Source organism: Pollicipes pollicipes, unplaced genomic scaffold (assembly GCF_011947565.3).
Source record: "Pollicipes pollicipes isolate AB1234 unplaced genomic scaffold, Ppol_2.1 Scaffold_4002;HRSCAF=4701_pilon_pilon_pilon, whole genome shotgun sequence".
Taxonomy (NCBI): Eukaryota; Metazoa; Arthropoda; class Thecostraca; order Pollicipedomorpha; family Pollicipedidae; genus Pollicipes; species Pollicipes pollicipes.
Window position 1 is genome coordinate 30,982,401 of NW_023596420.1, and position 20,804 is coordinate 31,003,204.

General features: G+C 60.7%; 1 protein-coding gene across 1 annotated transcript in view; it reads left to right on the forward strand.

The window, feature by feature from the left end:
- Positions 1-20,804, forward strand: part of LOC119094379 (fasciclin-2) — a 92,509-nt gene that overhangs the window by 33,923 nt on the left and 37,782 nt on the right. Inside the window, exons 2-4 of the mRNA XM_037217442.1 lie at positions 15,062-15,242; positions 15,558-15,578; positions 18,596-18,741. Coding sequence (XP_037073337.1) covers positions 15,062-15,242; positions 15,558-15,578; positions 18,596-18,741 — 348 coding nt within the window. The remainder of the gene's footprint in view (positions 1-15,061; positions 15,243-15,557; positions 15,579-18,595; positions 18,742-20,804) is intronic.

The following is a 20,804-nucleotide window of genomic DNA, read 5'->3' on the forward strand; positions in this document are numbered from 1 at the left end:
ACGCCCCAATTACCATTCCCGGTTTTTTACGTCGAATAGCCTTCGGCCAACTGGTAACTCACTCCGGATGAATAAGCAATGCGCGGTGGATTAAACGACCACCGAGGCAGGTGCAGCATTTATCATGGTTTCATCGATGTCCTTAGCGGCGACCGATCGTCGACCGATACAGTTTTTGCGGCGCGCGCGCGGCGCGTGCGATCGTGGCCGCCGGTTCCTCTCGCATCGCGCTCCGCCGCCCGACCGTTCGCAAAGCGGCGAACGGTCCCCGCCAAATTGCGCGCGCCGGACAGCGGGAAGTGATACGTCTTCGTACCCCTCGCCCGCAACACTATCAAACGCCATTATTTCACAAACGGCGGTAATTTATCGTGCTTTATCGCCGCGGTGCCGGCGGCGCGGACCGCGCGCTGCCGGGCCGATCGTCGCCAGCTGCCAAGTCGAAGTGCGGCCCTCGCGATATATGCGGCCCGACCGGCGGTCGCATTAGTAGCCCATTGTCGTCCGAGTGGCGACCGGCACCCACGACCGCCGTCGCCTGCGGGCGGCGCGAGGGGGCTGAGGGGTGTCGGCCGGCGGGGACGGGAGCGAGCGCGGTCGGCGCGCGGCCTGCGAACGGTTTCGGCGGGGAGGCGACCCCGCGGGGGGGGGGGGGGGGGCGAGCGAGGGTCTGCCGCCGCCTGCTGGTCCGTGAGGTTCCCGACGCGAGGCGCGGATGTGGTCGCGGTGCTGTGCATATTCAGCGGCTCGCGCTGGCGGAACTGAACGGTCTAATTCGTCGATTTGTTGTGGCTGCTGGTGTTAACACTCCCCATGGCCACGTGTGTCGCCGTGGCGCGCTGGGCGCAGCGTAGTTATGTCTCCGGGGAGGCGCCCGCCGCGGAAACTAGTTAGCGGAGCGAGTCAGTGCAAACAAGAAGCCATTGCGGCGGCAGGAGCCCTGGGACCGGGACGCGGCGCTGTTGTGGTTCAATCCGAGCGGGACGAAGGCGGGCTGGTGACCCCGTGACCCGAGCCGGGCCGCTAATTACTGGCGCCGGAGTGGGTACCGCTGGGGTGACCTCTGGCCGGGTGGGGTCGGCCGGCTGGTGCCGTGCGGCCTGCGGAGGAGGCTGCGCGGCGAGCGGGCTGACCTGGTGCACTGGCGGAGGAGGATTCTCTGTCAGCGGATAATGCGCGCGACGACAACAGCTCTCCGCTCGTGGAGCCTGACTCCGCTGGGAGCGGTACTCCGGGGTGGCGGACGCGGGGGGGGGGGGGGGGCACAGCGCTCGCTGCGCAGGTGGCAGGTTCGGCGCGGCGCGGGTGCAAGGCGCGCGCGCTCGCCGCCGGAGAGTCTGACCCGAATGGAGGCAGGGACCGGACGCAGGTCGCCTTCGGGGCGAGGTTGGCTCGAGTTTAGCACGGCGGTGACGGGTTCCACCGGCAACGCGATGGAAAGTAGTGTGCCTTGTTGGCAGACTGGCATCGTGTATGGGGCCCTGAAGCCGCCCTTGGCGAGGCAAAAACAACTGTTTTAGCTAGGTGGTTGTCAGGAAGTTAAAGCTCTTCGGTATTCTGCTCCGCTGGCAGCCGGGGGCGCGGATTGGCACAGTCGCTGTATGCAGTGTTTGCTAATGCACTGGACGTGAGGTGTTTGGCGCGCAGCTGAAGTGGCGGTTGGAAATTGTGTTTTGATGGACCGCCGTGCATGAGGTTGATGGACAATTTGATGCGGTAATAAGCATTTGCGAAGTGTTCCTTGTGCTTAAGGTTTGTCTTTATGTAAACGGTCTTGCAACATAAGGTAATCACACAGAGCCTGCGAGAAATGTTTTCTGGCATAACAGAAAGCTGAAAGCTTTCAAAAAAGGTCCGCTTTCTTTATGGCAGAATGTACCCGCTGTTGCCAGTGGATTGACCGTCCCATCATTAATCACCTTATGTTCTGGCATTTGTGAGACAATGCCCATTGTCGACGGTGACTCCTTTGTCTGCCATCGAAGCTCCTGGCCGCATTGGGTGGGCCAAAAGTAAAAAACCGTCAAACCTTTCGGACCTAATTGTGCTCGTGTTCAAACGCGACCTCAGCGCCCCCGCAGGCGCGGTTCTGTGACCTCCCGTGGGGGTCACAGAGGAGCGTCTGGCACCGCACCGACACTGCGGCCATCGCGCGCAGAGACGCACGGTCGCAGCCCTGGCTGACCGCTTGGCGGCGACCCCGCTGTTCCAGGTCATCTCGACTGGGTGCGCTGGGGCCCGGGGGCGGGGGGGGGGGGGGGGGGGGGTGATGACCGTCGTGACGTCACGCTGGACCTTGCGTGGCCTGATGACCGCTCGCCACCGCCGCCCTCATCTGCTCCCGAGGGTCGTCGCCGGCTCCGCATTTAGGCCATGAGTTCATGGCTTGGGGCGGCTTAGGTCGTGTGTCCAACGGCGGCACGCTCTCTGTCGAGCACCGCCCGTTAGACGCCGGCGGAGAATGCCGGAGGCTGCTCGCCGGAGAACTCACGCACCGTGTGACGACAGGCGCCGGCCGGGCCGTCCGGCTGAGCCCCGGCACGACAGCGCGGCGGGCTCTCGGGCACTCCCCGGCCTCCGGTCGGGACGTCGGAGCACGCAGCCCACTGACGCGCCGACGCTCGACGAGACGAGACTGGCGAAGGGAGAGACTGCGGGATGGACTGCGTGTGGACGTCGTTAGGCCGCATCTCTAGCGTGCAATACACAGGCGTTTCTGGGCACTGCACAAGCGTCTCTGAGTGTGCACTACACCGGCGTCTCTAGCGCGCACTACCCGGGCGTTTCTTGGGCACCACTGCAAGCGTGCAGTACACCACACACTGCAAGCGTCTCTGAGCGCGCACAAGATGTCTCTGAACGCAGCCATGGGCGTGGTCGGTTAATCAGACGATATTAATTCTACGTGACTGCGATGATTCTGCGCCGGTCGCCTCGCTCTGGCCGTTACCTGCGGTGCGCACGACGACTTCCCATCTGACGTCACGTAGTCGTTTGCCGGGCGCGCAGAAACCTTCGAGATATTTGCTGGTTGAACGCGCGGACGCTTGAGATGCATCTTTTAACGTATTAGCTTGCGCAATGACTTTTGGCGCGATTGGTATGAATTGGCCGTCCCTATGTCTTTTTTAACATTTAGGCGGTCGTAAGCGCCTCTCCACGTTCGGCACCGACCGATGGTTTGCGGCGACCGAAATTTCCAGTGCTTTGTGGGCGACAGGCTGGCTAAATGGAAGTTACGTTTTCATGAGTAATCTGTTATTCCGGTTGCAACTGTTAATGACAGCGGTCATGAAGTGCTTGAGGTGTACATGAGAAGTTGTCAGTAGAGCCATTGGTGCAATGGCTTGGGTTATCGTAATGCATTTGCTGCATTACTTATATGCATTTGTCGTCTTGCCCATATATTGTATTGCAATGCTTGTGTTAATCGCGAGTTTAGTTCATTGGAGACATGTTTGCGCATTCAGGGCGCCGCTTTCCGCGCAGCAGTCGCGCCCGCCGACAATGGCAGCACTTGCGGGGCCGCGCCGGCCTGTTCAAAGCTGTCAGCTGAATGTGGCGGGAGCTGCGGCCCATTCGGCACCAAGCGTTGTCCTTCAGTCGGGTGCGGGCCGGCATTCACCGGGGTCGACCGAGCCACGTGCGGCGGCGACAGGTAGCGCCGATCAATGCTGCCTCGAACGGACTGGGCTGGTTGAGCGCTGACGCTCGGCGCCGGAGGTGCGTCGAGCGGGGGGGGGGGAGGGGGGGGGGGGGGCGGCACGGCGGGGAGAGGCTGTTCGAAAACCGCACAGTTGTGCGCGAGAGCTGGCACCTGTCCCTGACGTGGCCCGATGAGACAGTAGTGCAGCAGGGTTTTACCCTGTCGCCATTCGGTTTTTAGGAGCCGTGGGCGTCCTCGCCCGCCTCCCCACCCCACCCCCTCTTAAATTAGCAGTTGTGTGCTAAGCAGCGACGGCGCGGTCCGTGAGCCTTTGTTGGGTGCGAACGACCGATGTGACATGCGTGCTGCGAGTTTGCGAGGGCATGCGGTGGCTAGGACTCCCCACCATGCGTTGCAAATTGCCGCCCGCTTTGCTGCAGCGCGGGCGGGTACGTTCTGGCACAGCCGTCAAGCATTCACGCATTCATATTTCACGTGGAGGAGAGGCACTAGCATGTTTTATTACCGTTCCGCTCGCGCGCGGGCTGACCGAGTCTTTCGTGCGCCTGAAATGTCGATCGTCCCGGTGGTGACAGTGACACACGGGATGTTGCACGAAGAGGGATTCAGTTATTCGCTGCCGCCTCGCGTGCCGATCAGTAACGTGGCGTATCGGCCTCCAGCAAGTCCCTCCCCCCTCCCCCCTGCCTACACACACAAGCCGGTGCCGTAAGCTCACAGCTCCTCACCGACTGCCTTGAAGCCGCTGGGGGGAGGGGGGGGGGGGGCGGGACGGGGGAGTTCGGCCGTAGCGGATTCCGCGCATCCGTGAGTTCTCAACCCACGCTCTCTGATCAAAGCGGGGCGAGCCCGCCGAGAGACCGCGGCCTGAGGAGCGAGTGGCCGCCGTTGAGGCTGGCGCCGCCCTCTTCGTCGTCGAGGTGCGCGCGGCCGCGGGCTGCGTCGTTCGGCGTCAGCCCCGTCGCCTGCGTGGTCCCAGCGGGGCGAGGGGCGTCGCGGTTATCTCCGCGAAGGCAGACCGGCCAGATGGCACACCCACCGTGCTATGGGCGGAGATGTTATATAAAAATAAATATACATACACATATATGTATATGTATATTTGTATACATATATTATATGTATCTTTGTATATATATATATATATATATATATAATATAAATGTATCGCTGAGCAAAAAATACCGATCGCGGCCTGGCTTGCATCACCACCGAGGGCTAATCGGGCAGGTTTCGGTATCGTCCATGTAGGAACGCGGCCATCAATTATACGGTGACAAGGCGAGAAATTAAAATGCATTCACATACATCAACTCCAGAAGCTGTTATTCTGAATGCGAAGGAGCCCGCGGCACCGGCGTGTTCGCAGTTTGTCTGAAGACCGCATGGTCGGCCTCTGCCCGCCTCTCTGTCGGCCAATTTGCCTCGTGCCCGCCCTAGTAGATATGTCCTTGTCTTTGCTCTGCGACCAATTTAGTCAATACATCCTGGCTCATGATTCCTCGCAAGCCTGCTCGCATGGCAACCGACGGGCGAAGAGGATGCGCGACGCCCCATCAACGGCAGGACGTGGGCACATCTCCACCAACAGCATATGATACATACCACTGTGACGTTCAGTGGCACGTCCAGACGCCGAGCTGGCGCCAACAGCCGTGATGGCAACTTCACCCAGCCCGTGTTCCTTTGGCCGATTCACCGGCAATCCGGCCCAGACCCAGACCCAGACCCAGGCCCAGGCCCAGGCCCAGGCCCAGGCCCAGACTCAAACTCAGATTCAGATTCAGATTCAGACTCAGACTCAGACTCAGACTCAGACTCAGACTCAGACTCAGACTCGGACCCCTCCCCGGTCGTGACCGCGCGCCCGTTCACGAATCAACCGCGGCTGCCGCCGGTCTATTCAGCGGCGTGTTTTGGTCGGCCGTTTTACGGCTCCGCGTGTGGCGCGCGCGGTCCATCTAGATCGGAGTGCGATGCGGCCGCCCGCGGCGCGCCGGCGGCGATAAACTCGGCCCGGCCGTGACCGGCTGTCTCGCGCGGCCCCGGGCTCGATGTATGGCCGCACCGCTGACCTCGTTTGTGCGTGTGCGTGCCGGCGGGGCGCCGCGCAGTGCCGCCGGGGCCGGGACCGGGGAGTGGTGCGGTACGCACACGGGCGCTGCGGCGGGGCATGCGTGGATCGGATGATTGGAATATCACTTATTTCTGCCGGATGGAAATATTCTGATGTAGTTATAAATGGGTAGGCATACCAACTTAGATTGAAAAGTTGCCCACAAACTTTTCGATCCGTCCCGCGGGTGGTGCGTTGGAACTACGAGCTTAATGTCTTGCCGTCGGCGGAGACTGAGTGCTGAGGGCGGCGGTCGCGCCGGCGGCTGTCCGGGGCCCGGCGGGCCGGACCGCCACCAGACGTCCCGGGTCGGGTGTGGCTGGCGCCGGCGCCGTCACGTGACCCGACCGACCGGCGCCGGCCGACGCCGGGGCAGTGCCCGATCGTCGGCCGCCTTTGCCCGGATGGTCGCGGCGCTTTGTACGCCGGTCTTCGGTCGCCGGCCACTGACTCATGCCTCGCGGATCCCGGCCGTAAGCCCCGGCGCGGTCTCCGCTCGGCACGGCTGGCGCGTTGCGGGGCGTTCGCTGGGGTTATTCCAGAAGCCGCGGGCCCTTCTCACTCATCCGCCGACTGGACTGATCTCTGTGGGTCCTCTGCCGACCGATCCAGGTCACCCGGTTTTTGTGCCGGTCGTCAGTTGGGCAGGCGTGGGCCACTGGCGGGTTGACCCAGGTCGTCTGATCGTCAATTACGCACGGTAATCGGATCTTGGCGGCGATTGCTCTCGCCTCGTCGGCCCGCGCCGTCCTCCTTTGTCCATGGTGGTTTAGTTTTTGTCTGAGAGATGGCGCTGCCCTTGACAGCGTGCGTGATTTACTGTTGCAGATGATGCTGGCTGCTGCTTAAACTTAATGGGCTGCCGACGGCGCCTTGTTTTTGTTTCGCCGACTGGCTAGAGCGGTTCCGTGCGCCGCAGGCTTAACTCCGTAATGCACGGAACTTGTCAGTTAATTTCGCGCTGCTTCAGCGTCCGGGCGCAGTTTGGTGGTGACATAAGTCAGCCCACCCATGTGTGCAGGAAAGCTACCTGAAGGCACTTGCTGGCCGCGATATGACCTTTGGATACAGCCAGTATGTGTGAGGCTGAGTTACGCGTCTGTCTGGCGCCGAAGTCAATAAACACTTCGGAGACCGTTCTGTTGCGTCGAGCTGCTCGCTACACTGATCGAATCTACGGGTAAAATGTGTCTTGCGGTCGGTAGTTGATGTATTAGGCGAAGGATAAATGGCAGCATGATGTCTATAATGCGAGACATTGTGCTTTATGCGCTGATGATGCTCTGTCATTACGGTGACATTAAGATAATAGACACTCGCTTCAAATTCGCGGAGACTGTCCTGTTACAGGCGGTTTGACAAATGGGTGGAGAAAATGAGGGTGTTTGGCGCTGATGGTCCTTTTTCAATCGGTAGCATCATTAGGATGTGGCGATTCTGTACCAAGCAAGCCAGCGGTAACCCTAATTATTTCATGGGAACGGGCCGCTTCCTTGTTTGAAGCGGTGTTCATGCTGTGACCAAAGCGCCGGCGTTTTCCATCTAACTCCAAGGTGATATGAGAGCGCGCCGGGGATATACGGCAGGAGGGTGAGGCTCGTCCTGCACGTTAAAATATTGTTCTTTAACTTATGTTCAGTGCCTACCGCACGTCTCACTCAGGGGTTCTGCTAAATCCCCAGTGAGCACCCTGAGCCCTCAGTGAGCGCTCTGAGTCCTCAGTGAGCACTCGGGAGTCCTGTGGACGCATAGAGTCCGTTTAGTGCCTAGGCGTTTAGAATCGGGGTTGGGCCGTGGCCCTGAGCGTGAGGATAATTGCGCCAGTCGCTGCAGACGCCTATGGCTGCGTGACGACATACGTCGCGTTCCTTTTTCAGGTAAACGCGGCTTCCGTGCATGCGTACACTAGACAGCGGTAGTCGGGCGCTGCTTTTCTCGTGTCGCCTGTGGTCTCCGATCTGTGCTCCTGTGCTCCCAGACACCACCTCCCTGTGCTCTCAAGTGGGTGTACCGTTGTTTCCAGGTCCACGTGTCTGTGCTCCCACATGCCCGCTGGTGCTCCGGGCTTCCAGACGCGGCGTGCCTTTGTACCCACTTGCCTGAGGTTTGAGATGTCCGCTCTTGTGCCGTCACATTCATACCTCAGTGCTCCTAAGATGCCCGCATCCACGCTGTTGACATCTGTTTCGATGTTCTCGAACCGCTCGTCTGCTTATCTGCTGCCAGACACCAGCCCTGCCCCCTCTCCCCAGACATCCGCTTAGCTGCTGCCAGACACCAGCCCTGCCCCCTCCCCCCAGACGTCCGCTTAGCTGCTGCCAGACGCCAGCCCTGCCTCCCCCCCCCCCCCGACATCCGCGTCTGTGCTTCCCCAGCCCCCGTCGCTGTGCCTCCGGCCAGGCCGCCGCGCTGGCAGACACGGCGTCGTGATGACGTCGGCGGTCCGTTGACGTGTCTGTCGTCTGCCTACTCTTGACAGGCCATTCACTTAGCCGTGGGATCCGGGCCCCAAAACACGCTCATTTCCGGGCACCTTGGGCTGTCCTGCATCCGGGCGTGCGGTGAAATTATGGCGAGTTTTTAGGTGATGACATAATGATCTCGGAACCACATTTCCGGCTAGTTAAATCTTATGTTCGGAGTTTCTATGTTAAATCACAGCGTCCGGAGGTCGTTAAATTAACAGGTTAAAGCAGGATAGGGTGTTATGATTATGCAAATAGTGTCGAATACAAGGGAATCTCAGAACGTGGACACGGCAAACAGGTTTGATGCATTGTTTTCAATATTGGAAAAGGTTGTCAGCATTCATTCGTTGTTTTGTCGAGACATGACATGTAGGTCACTGGCCTTCATTCATTGGCCACCACGTGTCATCAAGCTATATGACCGCGCGGTCGAAGCACCCTAAAGCCCCCCCCCCCCCCCCCCCGATGTGGGGATAGGCGGCCGCCACAGGCGGCTGGCCGCTGCTGCCTCTCGGCCGCTCACCGCCGCGCTGTATTGTCCTCCATGCGTCTCCCATGACCTTGTCTGGCATTCGAAGTTGTGTTCCCGTGCGGAACTGATATGCGAAAGTTGCCACGAGTCTGCTCCGTCAGCGTTAAAGACGCGGAGCGATCGTTTGTTAGAGATGATGCACTCACCGGTGGCGCTGAACGCATGGCCAAACTTGGGATTTATGGGCGGAAGACGGCGAAGTTTGGGTAATATCGGAGAGGTGTTTGAGAGCTTTTGGCGATGAGACAATGTTCGATGACCGCTCCACGAAAATAGGTCGTCGCCGACTTTTCTTGTGCGGAGGCGGTCAGGCTTCATCGCAGAGCATGTAATCCGTCAACACAAGCGGGCCCCGCCTCCACTCCCGCGCATTCCTACCGCCTCCTTCGCCCACGGGACTTTGGCCTGTCGGTGAGCAGGGTCAGCGTCACCTGCCAGGGTCGCCGACGCCGTCGATGTCGGGCAGAGTTCGGCAGGCGGCGGCGGTCGCTGCTTTTGGACGCGCTCGCGCGGGTCCGTGCCGCTCCAGCCCGCCCTGACCCGCCCAGGCCTGTCAGCGTGCCCATCCCGTGACCTGCCTCCTCCGAGGACAAAAACGGCGACACGTCATGCAGAAATTAGCCTTCTGCCCACGTTGGGGCTCTTGGGAAAATCACGTGCAGTGGTCAATCCGTTTTCCAGCACACTGTGCTGTTCTGTGAGTTGATATCCTTGACGAATTTGGAAGTCGCGACCATCACAAGTTCTGGCTGTGCGTAGCATCACAGCCGGCTCAGAAAATGTCGTTTCTGTATATCATTTATGCATCTAGTGACGATATTGTATCTGGTGAGAACAACACTGGATGATCGAAGGCATTCGTATCCCTTATCGGTATCACACAACACACATAAGGCGATCCCAGCGTGGCATCGTAACCGTTGTGATGAATGGACTGCACTGAATGCAATCACCAACTTCGACCTTGCCTTGCCACCTAATTCATAGTCTTGATGCTCCCTGTCCCACGCTATCTGCCAGCTGGATGCGAAGCCAGGAAGACGAACTGCCTGCGTGATATGTGTGACCTACACTAACACTCTGCCGGCTGGTGCGATGAGCTTCCTACGGCGGCCTCTCGCCTGGCGCGGCTCTGTTTTTCGGACGCTGTCGAGCCCGGGCTGCCGCCGCAGCCGCCTGTTTTTGGTCGAACCGCCGTGAAAAGGCCGGCGATCGTTGCAGAGAAAAAGCCAAGCGGTGGTGGCCGGCGCTGAGATCGGCCCCAGATAGGACAGGCGTGCAATTAAAACGGATGGCGTGGCGCGGCGCGGCGTGCCGGCCCGCCCCGCGGCACGCACGCACGCACGCACGCACGCGCGCTCACGGAGCATGCGGCGATGGTGCACGGCGGCTCGCACGCAGGTAAACAAACAATATCCCCCGGCGACATGCGAGAGCATTTTGACAATTATGCCCGAACACGTGGAGCAGAGCGTCGCGTTGGCCACGCAATGTCCCCGACCTGCCTGCCGTCACCGCCGCCTGCCGCCTCCGCCGACCGGGTCCGCCCCGACGTCGGTGCGTGGGCTTTGTCCGCGCGGCCCGCGCGGCTTATCCCGCCCAATTATACGCCGGGTGGCACCTCCGGCGCAGGAGTGCGCATAACGAGCTCTGCACCTGGAGCCAGAGCGGACCAATTAGTGAGCCGGCGGCCCGGCGGCCGATGCCGCGTGGAGACCAACCCTTTGTTGCGCGTGGGCTGCCGACCGCCGGCCGCCGACGCGGTGGTGAGACGCAGGCTCCTGCGATGTGATGCGAAACAGTCCGGGGCGCTTGCAACTGCTGGGAGTTTAGTGTGTGTTGTGGAATGGACAGTAGTGAATGGGGCGTATTCAAGTGCAGTTGTATTGGCGTTAAGGCGCTTCCCAGCTTTGAACATCTTTCCTGATAGCGAGTCAAGGCGGCGGCGCCCTCACTCGCTACACTGAACCCCGCTACAAGCCAATTTCACACCGATTCACCGTTGCGCGCCATGCGTGGCGTGGCAGCCCGCGCGGATGTGGCTGATGTTCGTCGGGGACGAAATCTGAAGCGGCTCCCGCGCCGCGACGGCCGCAATGAAAGGACATCGCCCGCCGGCGAGCGAGCTAAAACCGTCGCGTAAAAAGCGATAACGAAGTCCGGCATTGACGCGGCGGCGCGATGAAATCGCGCGAACGCCAGCGCCGGCGTTAAATGCCCGACGTAAAACTGTCGCCGGCTCCCTGACATTGACATAAGCTGCAGCCAGACGTCAGCGGCACACACTAACTCATTTGCCGGGCCGGCGGCGGGCGACAGCCGCTCGCAGATAGCCATCGCAGGAAGTTGCTTCACCCGGCCGCGCTGCGGAAGCGGGAGCCGTCTCAGGACCCGACGCACCGCGCGGGGCGCTGCGCTGCGGGGCCGCGCGGGACCGTGCGTCTGCGCCGGCCTGCGGCGACTCCTCGCCGCTGGGGCGGTGGCGCGGCTGAACGGGACCGGCGTGGCGGAAGCGGTCTCCCCCACAATGATGGGGTGTGCACTTCCAAAGCACACGTGCTTTGTGCCAGTTCTTGATTTGACGAGGACCCACAAGTGCCCCGCCGCCGGTCTCGGCTTGATGGCGACTGTCGTAATCAGGTTAAGGGCAGTTATAAGTTTTCTGTTTACGCCCGCTCGAGCCGTGTATGCATATGAGCCGGATTGGAAACGCGTCTTGATTGGCTCCTGGGGCGGCCGAGTTAATCCGGGAAGGCCAATCCGTTCTGCTTCCGCCCCCCGCCCCGGCCCCGGCCATGAATCACGAGGTTTTTTTGTCATTCCCCCACTCCCGACTCTTCCTCATTTATACGTAGCGTCGTGCGCGCGCGCTGGCTTTGATTGGCACGCGACGCTCATTACCCTGTCATATATTAGCGTCGTTTTGTTGACGGCGTCGCACCGGTAATACGGCACGTGCGCCGACAATGCGGCCGTGATCATTGTGATGACCGCCCGCCGGGACCCGGCCCAGCCGAAGGTAAGCCGATTTGCCGTCCCCTCGTCCGCAGTGTTCCTGTTTTCGCGGTATCCATTACGCTGTGATGGATACACCCATTTACGGCCGCCCCGAGCCTCTGCGGGGTGCAGCCTGGCCCCCGCTATGAGAGGGGACCGTGACTGACGCACGTGCCCCGTTGGGTCCATGCGGCACACATTGTCAGCCACGGCAAGGTCTCTCCTTCCCTTCCTCGTAGAGTTGGCACCGTGGCGATCATAGCAGGCGGGCACCGGAACATGTAACCGCGACGACACGCTGTGAGGACTCGGGGCCGTTTTCACGCGCCTGCGGTGCGGTTTGGGTGTGAGTTGGTGCGTGTGGCCGGCCGGTCAGGCCTGCGGGCCGCCGCTGACCATGCTGGGCGTTGACAGACCATTGGGGCGGGAATTCGCCCAGTCTAGCCGTCGTTGTCGGCGCGGTCGTGACCGTGTTGCGACTCGGGCAGGGTCGCGTGCTCACGGTTGCAGGTGGTTTGCCGTGCGCGTGTCCGTGCGTGTTCTGCGTGTACAGGCGAGCTGCTTGGTGGCGAGCGTTCTCGCACGCCGCCGACGCAAGCTCGCGGACAAGAGTTACACACCCTCATCGTGGGACCCCGCTCGCCGACCTCGTTCCGACACGACGGGCACGACCCCGTTCGCCATGTGAAGCCTGCGTTGAAGTATTACGTACGTTGTCGATACTGTTCCCGCATTCATGGCGTCGCCGCCTCGGTCCGTAGCACGTGCGGCGTCTGCTATGATCAGCGCCGACGGGCGCCGTTTCCACGCCGCGGCCGTTTCCCCCGCGCCGTTTCGTTGACGCATCCGCCGCCTCCGCGCTGCGATCGTCACCCAGCCGGCCGCCTGCGGCGCGTCCGCCGCCTGGCGAGGGCGCCGCCCGCGGGCCGGCCGGCGTGGCGTGGCGTGGCGCGGCGCGGCGCGGCGCGTGACGCGATCGGCGCGGGCAGGACAGCTCGCATCAGCGCCCAGCGGGGGTGAGCAGATGTCACGCCTGAGCTGCCGCCGCCGGAGACGGCCGCGGAGAGGGCAGTCTCGTGCTGCGAGAGCTCGCCGACAGCAGGGCCGCGGGACCCTCCCTTCCGCGGGGCGTGGGCAGAACGCCGGCGACGGCGGGGGACGTGACCCGCGTCGGTCGCCGGAACCGGACTGCGACGAGAGCGGTCGCCTGGCCCTGGGAGGCCATGAAGTTTGCGAAATTCGTCCAGAAGCTCACTAACGGGGATCGTCGACCGGCCTGGTGAGGCGACAGGAGACTGATGGGACTGCGCTGAGCCCGAGCTCAGCTCCGCTCGGGGGCGTCAGCTGGGCGGCGCGAGGGCATCTCGCTCGTTATCGGTCGGGCCGGCCGTGGGAGGCTCCGCCACTCTCGATCCGACCTGCCGACCGGCGTCAGCGGAACCTGCGGCCGAAAAACGCCCCGAGGCTTTGGTGTGGCGTTTTTTGGGGCGGTGGCGAGCGCCCAATCTGGGGCGGCGGCCGACCTTCGAAGCCGCACAAGCGCCCGAGGCGACGGCCGGGGTCGGCGACGGCGGCCGCAGACCCGGCCGCGGCGTACCGGCGGTGACTGGAGGCGCGCGGCGGCCCAGGTCATGGACGCCGCGGGTGGTGACTGGTGGTGCGAGCGGTCTGAGGAGGCGGGCCTTCACCAGCGGTGCTGATGAATCCGCTCATCAGCCTCGCCTTCCAGCTGGGTAAGAGCTTGCTGGGGCCGGCGGCGGCGGGCTGACGCGCCGCCCCGGGCGAGCCGGTGGTCCGTCTCGGGGAACCGACCGGTTTTGGTTCTTGCTTCTGTGGAGTCGCAGCGGGCAGGTGCCGACCATGGTTTTAATGGCTCGTGCCAGGTGTGTAGTGCAGAAGTGGCTGTTCGATGTCCGGCTACCGGCGGTCATTTGCAGCTAGGTGTGAAAGGATTGGGCGTGTCAAAATGACGCTTCCATTGGGGCGTCTCGCCGAAAAGAGAGGGAGCAAAAGTCATTTCTGCCTGCCCTATGCAAGATGAAATGAAGCTTATTTGTTAGATTCAGTCCTTTCTATCATGACAAACGTGTCTTGGTGCTTCCCACACTTGGAAAGTGTCCGGTATCCCGTGTCCTTTTGGGCGGTTGGGATGTTTGGTGACATTGTGCGAGTTAGCCGGCCCACTGCCGGTGTTATTACCAGCGGGAGAGTGGCTGCGATGGTCCCGCTACACCATTTGAGACGAGTGTCTTGGAAATGACCTTGTTTTCACAGAAAACAAAATTGAAAGCCTTTTTGCTGCCGGAGAGAAGTCACGCGATTCCACTATTTCTTGTGGCGGACGGCTGGCGCACACGAATTGTTTTTGTGGATTGATTAACGCAAGCACGAGAAAGTCAAGGCCGAGGTGACCATGCGGTGTTGCACCTGGACGTCGAGGAGTTACTGCGTCACGCTGCATCGATTCGCATGTGTTGTTAGTTATGCGGTGCGTTGGTCCAAGAATATTGTGGGAAAAGAACTCGGGTGAGAGGATGCATGAATCGCCGTGCAACGAGCCATAGGAAAGTGTGTTCGAATGGAATGTGCGGAAGCAGAAAATTATAGTTGCAGTAACAATTTTGATTACAATTAAACATTTTTATATAATCATATATTGATTATTAATCATATATATATATATATATATATATATATATATATATATAAACTATATGTATAATTAATAACAATTAAAATTACAGCCCGAGTTTTAGAACCGTGCCAGGTCGCTCCCGAATCTTCGCCTGCTTAGGAGACACGGATGCCCCTGACCGGCGCAGTCTCCGGATTTGTTCGCTCTCCGTGAACCCGACCTCCGTGCCGGTGTTCGTGACTCGCCGTGACGCCTCATTTCAGATAGAATCTGAAATGTTAAAAGCGTCGTAAAGTAGCCCTACAGCCCTCGCGCTGTGTTCACGTTACCGCTGGACGGATTTGTGGGCCCATAGATGGGATCTTGCCCCTAAATCCGGGGAGTTTTGTGGAGTGGACCTGCCGTCTGATCAGGCGGGAGTTATCTGGAGCTCTATCTGATCCTTCGTTAGGTATTGCGAGAAGACCGTTGATGCGTTCGAGCCGCTCACACTTCATTCCAGCTGACGCTATGACCCCATGCGCATATGGTAGACACTTCGGCGGGGCAGTTCGCCTGACCTCCTCTGGCTCCGTTGTGCCGGCCACGCGTCCGTCTCGTGTGCCCCGCGCGCCGCAGCCAGCTGACCTCTCGCCCCCTCCGGCAGTGTCGCTGGCCCAGGAGGCGCCGCACCTCACCGTCCTGCCGACGGGGAGCGTGATCCGCCGCGACCTCGGCACCACCGGCTTCTTCACCTGCCGCGTCAGCCAGCAGCACGAGCAGCTGGTCGACGACGTGGTCTGGCTGGACCCGCGCGGCCAGGAGGTGCCTGACGAGCGGCAGAATCGGTGAGGCGGTCGACCACTGCCGGGGCGGCGCTCGGCGGGGCGGGGCGGGTGTCTCCGTCCGCTGTCCGGCGGGGAGGGGGAGGGAAGGCGTCCGTGTACATACCTGCCGCGTCAAGTGCTCTTCTTGCGCTGTCCGACGACTCTGCTTCTTCTGGACGACCCCTGTTGGAATGACTGTGCCTGCGGGCGGTTGAGCTTGAACGGCGGAGGCGTTTTCGAGCGGGGCTTCGGGATCTTTGCCGCGCCGCTGCGCGCTCGGTTTTGGAGCGTGCGTCTGGTCCCACGCGTCTCTAACGCCACGTTTCCTGTTCCAAGCCCTGGAGCCCAGCCTCCCAGGTATGCCACACGACCGCCGGGTTCTCCTGCGCTGTCGTACCTGCTGTAGTGTACCGCGCGGCGGGCCCGGCACGTGCCCGGACCGTGTCGTGCCGCGACCTGCCCCCCCCCCCCCTCGCTCGCCGACCCGGTGCGCCACTTTCGTCTGATCGACGAGCGGCCATTGTGACGCTTCATGAAGGCGCCGCGAACGGTTATTAAATGGAACTGCCAGGGTCTAATTGACCGTCAGAGTGTGAGTCGGCGTGTTCGGAGCACCGCAAAACATCGGTCGGCGACTGTCCTTCCGTCGATTTCGGCCCACAAAGCCCACCGCCGGTCACTGGCTGTTGACACACGTGCGTGGTGCAAGACGCAGCGACGTCTGTTCGCGCTGCGCGGAGGATGTGGCCGGTTTTTGCGCCGGCTAATCAGGGACTGCCAAGGTCAAGGTCACAACTGGGAGGGGAGGGGGATAAACAGGCCGGTTATCTGACACGTCTGAGCCGCGTCCGCTGCCGCGTTGTGTAATAGTAAACAGTTGTAAAGCGAATTTCGCTGGGTCGCGCCGGTGTTGGCGGCGTGCCAGTTCGATGGTCGTCGCGAGGGACGCGCAGCCTACCGGACACTCAGAGGCCGTCCAATCCGTGACCGGCTCCGTGCCGTCGCCCGACTCTGTCTCGTCGGGATCCTTCCCTTGCATTCCGGTGCATGGCGTGCGGCGGCTGTCTGTTGTGCATGGCATGCTCGTGGCCGGCGGACACCAATGAGGGGGGGGGGGGGGCGTGACGTCAGCGTTCGCCGGCGTCACGCCCGAGACATCGCTTTGGCGCATTGCCAATTCTCTTCTCGGCTTATGTCTGGCTTGTGCATTTCTTGGCTTCTTTCTTGACTTCTGTCGATGGCTGGTGCCAATCAGTCGCTTTTCACCACGCACTCAGGCTACACCGATGCATTGTGCTGCTGTTTTTGATAGATCGTTCTCTCGATCACACCTTTGCGTCTCCCCTTTAGGTGTGGTGGATCGTGTAGATAAATATAAATAAGTCGTTGCTATGCGTGGTAGATTTATGTCTAGATTTCCCGTCCGTTTGTTAAGCGTTTATGTCGTTTCGTGTTCGCGGTTCAACTGCATCCGTGTATGGCTCATTTGTATTGATGTGTGCTACGCCGTTCATGCCGGTCGTAGAGGCGTATTGCGTATGAGTGACGTGCGGTGAAGTGGAACTGTTCGACGTGTTGCCCTCCTTTTGCGTTATGTACCAAACCCCAGCCGGTATACCTCTCGGCTTGCAAACAAGTCGTGTTACTGCACAAATAAGTCAAAGAAGCCCATGAAACACCTACCTGACTTTGACTATGTGAGTCCTTCGCGTTATCAATCCACCAAAAATCCGGCTTCCCTGTTAGTATTGGTTTTCTTCATGAATCTAACCAAGTTCAAGGGAATGTTTCCACGACCGGATTTATGTAATCTGAGCCGAAAGGAGGTCCGTAAAATTGATATAAGCTTGCATATGCGCCCAACAACGTGAACGCGATCGGAGTGACGAACATGACGCCGAAGTGACAGTCACTGCGCCAGAAGCCCGCCGTCCTGACGTTTATGACGCTGGCTCGGGCCCTGACCGTGAGAGATGCGGACTGGTGGCGGCTGACAGGTATTGCCCTCCGTCAGCCGGCTCTAATTCGGGCTTGATTTAGGGCCTCGGTGCCCTGGGGCGATGGGCGGGCTGGGACGTGGGCGCTGGCGGCTTGTAGGCACTCCCGGCCAGTGGGCCGTCCTGGCGTCCTGCTGTGAGGTCGGCCTCGTGGCATCTTCGGCCCGGGTCCCGGACCGGTCCCGCGGCGCCCCCGGTCTGGACCCTCGGTCCGGGGGCGCCCCCGTAGCCCGCACCGTGAACGCGAAGCCAGCCTCGGACGACCCCGCAGCTCCGCGGGGCTTGACCTCAGACGGCGTTTCATTGCCAGGCGCTTGGGCGATCAATGTAATGCTCGTGCGTTCACGGTGCTCAAAATTCAGCCGGTCCTTACGTAGCCGTGCGTTTGTCGCCACACGCGGCATTGTGTCCGGCGTGCCGATCCGGCATCCCGTATGCCATGCATGGATGGCCGCGGTCATTTCACTTCACCGCACGCCGAAATCAAACCGTGTGATCCGTCACCGCCGCGCCGTGGGGGGCACGTGCCCACTGTCTCGTGCCCACTGAGCACGTGTCTCTCTGAGCGCGCGCCCACTGAGCACGTGTCACTGTCGGTGAAGTCGAACCGGGAGGTGGTGTGCGACGAATTGCTCGCGCGTTATTCTTAGACCGGCACAGTTTTGGTCGTAACCTTTCACGAAACGGCGCCGAGAAACATTTGAATTGCTCTCAGCACTGGCGCCTTGTGCATGCTGGATCGATTTGCCAAAGTTTGCGCTTCTGGGCAACTTTGATCATTGCAAGCACGCGGGGGGTCCAAGCCACGTGTCACTATGTGGACCATGGAACCGACCGTGGATCAGGCGCAGTTTCAAACATGCCAAACTGCTTAATTGATGTTGACGATGAGTTGTTGACATGCTACCTCGTAGCATTCTTTTGACAAACGTAGCTTATTATTTATATGGCATACGATGATTATGGCACGGCATGAGATAATGCACGATGATGCAAAATAGCTATTGAGCTAATTGAGTGGTTGACTTCTTTACGCCGGCTCAAGGTGCTGACGTTTTTGCTCTTTTACGTATAAGATGGCGGCAGATATAAATGTCACAATCGTCAAAATTGTCGGCAAAGCGCAGCCCCCCCCCCCCCCCCCGATCATGCGCATGCGAGTCTCTGTGGGATGTATAGTTACATAACCATTGTCAGCCCAATTGCGTTTTCTGCGTTGGACATGGGGTGTGACCTTGACCCGTACTGACCCCTGCATGGCTTGGTCGTTTGTTGTAGCGTAGCCGGAACACGACTGTTCAACTGTGGGCTCCCGCAGCTGCGACCCGACCTGACTCGACCTAACCTGACCTGACCTGACCCGACCCGCACCCTTAGGCTGTACTCGAGCGACGCATCGTCTGGAAAGGGCAGGGAGCTGTTCGTCTCTAACATCACGGAGAATGACTCCGGGAACTACACCTGCAAGGCTCGCTACGGCACCAACCAGGAGATTACCAAGACCTTCGCCCTCCTCGTCTACAGTAAGTCCCGCTGCGTCATTGGACGGAAGGTGGCCAGCTGCTGGACACGGATGCTTGTAAGGAATGAGTGCTTGGGGGGGGGGGGGGGTGTCCCCCCTCTGAGTTAGTTGTGGATGGATGTTAGGCCATGATACCAGTGATTGTTTGTTTTTTCAACATGGCTTTGGCTTTTCCATTGTTTAGACCCACAGGTGGGACAAAGACGGGAGAGGGAGTTGTTGATATGTCAGCTGCTTTGTGGCCTGAAACGCGACCGGCCCGGGTGCAGGTGGCCGTAACGTTTCCATGGCCTTCGGGGACTGAAGGTCAAATGGCGACCCCTTGCAACTGGTTGCGCCCAGCGATACGTCTCTTACGAGCGCAAATTATCTGGACAATTTGCTTCATCCATCAGTTCAAAGACCTTCACCGGTCGTTCGTGACGCGGCTTATATTTACACACCATGCAAAATCTATCGAGTGCGTCTTTGTGCCCGTGAGTACCAGAAAAAGGGCGCGTGTCTCGTGCCACGAGGCGTCTCGTGGGGCGCTCGGGTGTCCGAGCCCGTCGCTGGCCGAGGCTGCGCCGCTGCTCCACGTGCCTTGTGCCAGAGCGTGCCACGAGGGGTCTGATGGAGCGCCTAGTGCCCGGGCCCGGCGCTGCCCGGCGCTCTTGGAGGCCGCGCCGCTGCACCGTGTGCTCGTCTGCCAGTTCAGGCCGAGCCCAGCGCTCAGTTATTGAGCTTGATTACAACGTGTGCCGTCATCGGGCCGGCTATCGGCCAGTGATAAAACGTCAAGGCCGACCGCCTGCGGACGGGGGGGGATCACGTCCGGCCGGCCGGCTGGAGGTGCGGCGAGGGCTGCAGCGCGTGGGGCGGGGCGGGGAGCGTCACCACCCGGCGGCCGGCACCTCCGGCCGCCGCCTCCGGCCGCCTCTGTCCGCCGAGGCGCTGAAGGATAGACGGGTCTCGCGCGAGCGTGCCGACGGCGGAGAGTGCGATTGTTGACTCGTGGAACAACTGGGCCCGATTCATTTGAGCTCGCTCCCGAATCCTGGTGGTCTGTGTAGCTGATTTCGGTTTGGTTCACGCCGGCGAATATCATTTGCGGTTAATTCAGTTTGCTTCACTGGAAGTTAAGCTCGGCCGGGTTCGAGCTGGTTGGCCTCGGCTTAGGTCGGCCCTGGGAACCCCGGGACGTGCTGGTCCGGTGCTGCTGGCTGCAGGTTTCCCATCGGTTCCCACAGTTGGCCGGGGCGATAGCCGGGCCGGGCCGGGGCGATAGGCGAATTTCGACGCGGGCGAGGTGTGCGATGCCGCCGAGTCGGGAGTCCTAACTCAGCAGCCTTTCAACAAGAACCCAGCGGGGTGGCGTGCATTATCTTGTGACGTCACGCGTGGGGGGCGAGCACGGATTGAGATTGTGGAACGGACCCGGCCGTAGGATTTAGCTAGACCGCGACGGAGGAAAGAACAAGTACGCCCGGTATCGCTTACCGAGGGGATGAATAGAAAACCAGGGATGGGAAACCAGCATCGTATCCATTCTGAATGCTGCTAGGTCCTATTATCGCGGCGTATAAGGGCGTGGTGATTATGTGAAGCCGTCACTCCGGCGAACTACACGCTTGTAATTAGGTGAGCTACGCGCATGTAATCCACAACGAGTGATGTCTCGTCACGAATCGAGGCCTGGCTATGATGAGCGGGACAGATGGAGGGGCGCTGGAGCATTCCGTGGCGAGGAAGTCCCAGAATGCCGGGATCTTGAGCAGGCGGCGAGCTGATCGCGTTCTGCTCTGTCCGCCCGCGACCGTCGACGACGTCAGAACGCGGCCGAAGACAGCCTTCCACGGCCGTCGGCGGCCGTCCGGTCCGAGCGCGGCTCCGTTCACAGCGAGCGCTGGCGGCAGGGGAGCGGGGGACCGGACCGGTCGGCGCCGGAGCAGGGGACAGACGCGACCCCGAGAGCAGCGGGAGCAGGGAGCGGCAGGCGACCCCGCCCCGGAGTGAGCAGTTGGCTGACGTTTCATTGTGCTCCGCTGATGGATGGGGTGGGGCATTCGCGTGCGGGACTCGAGA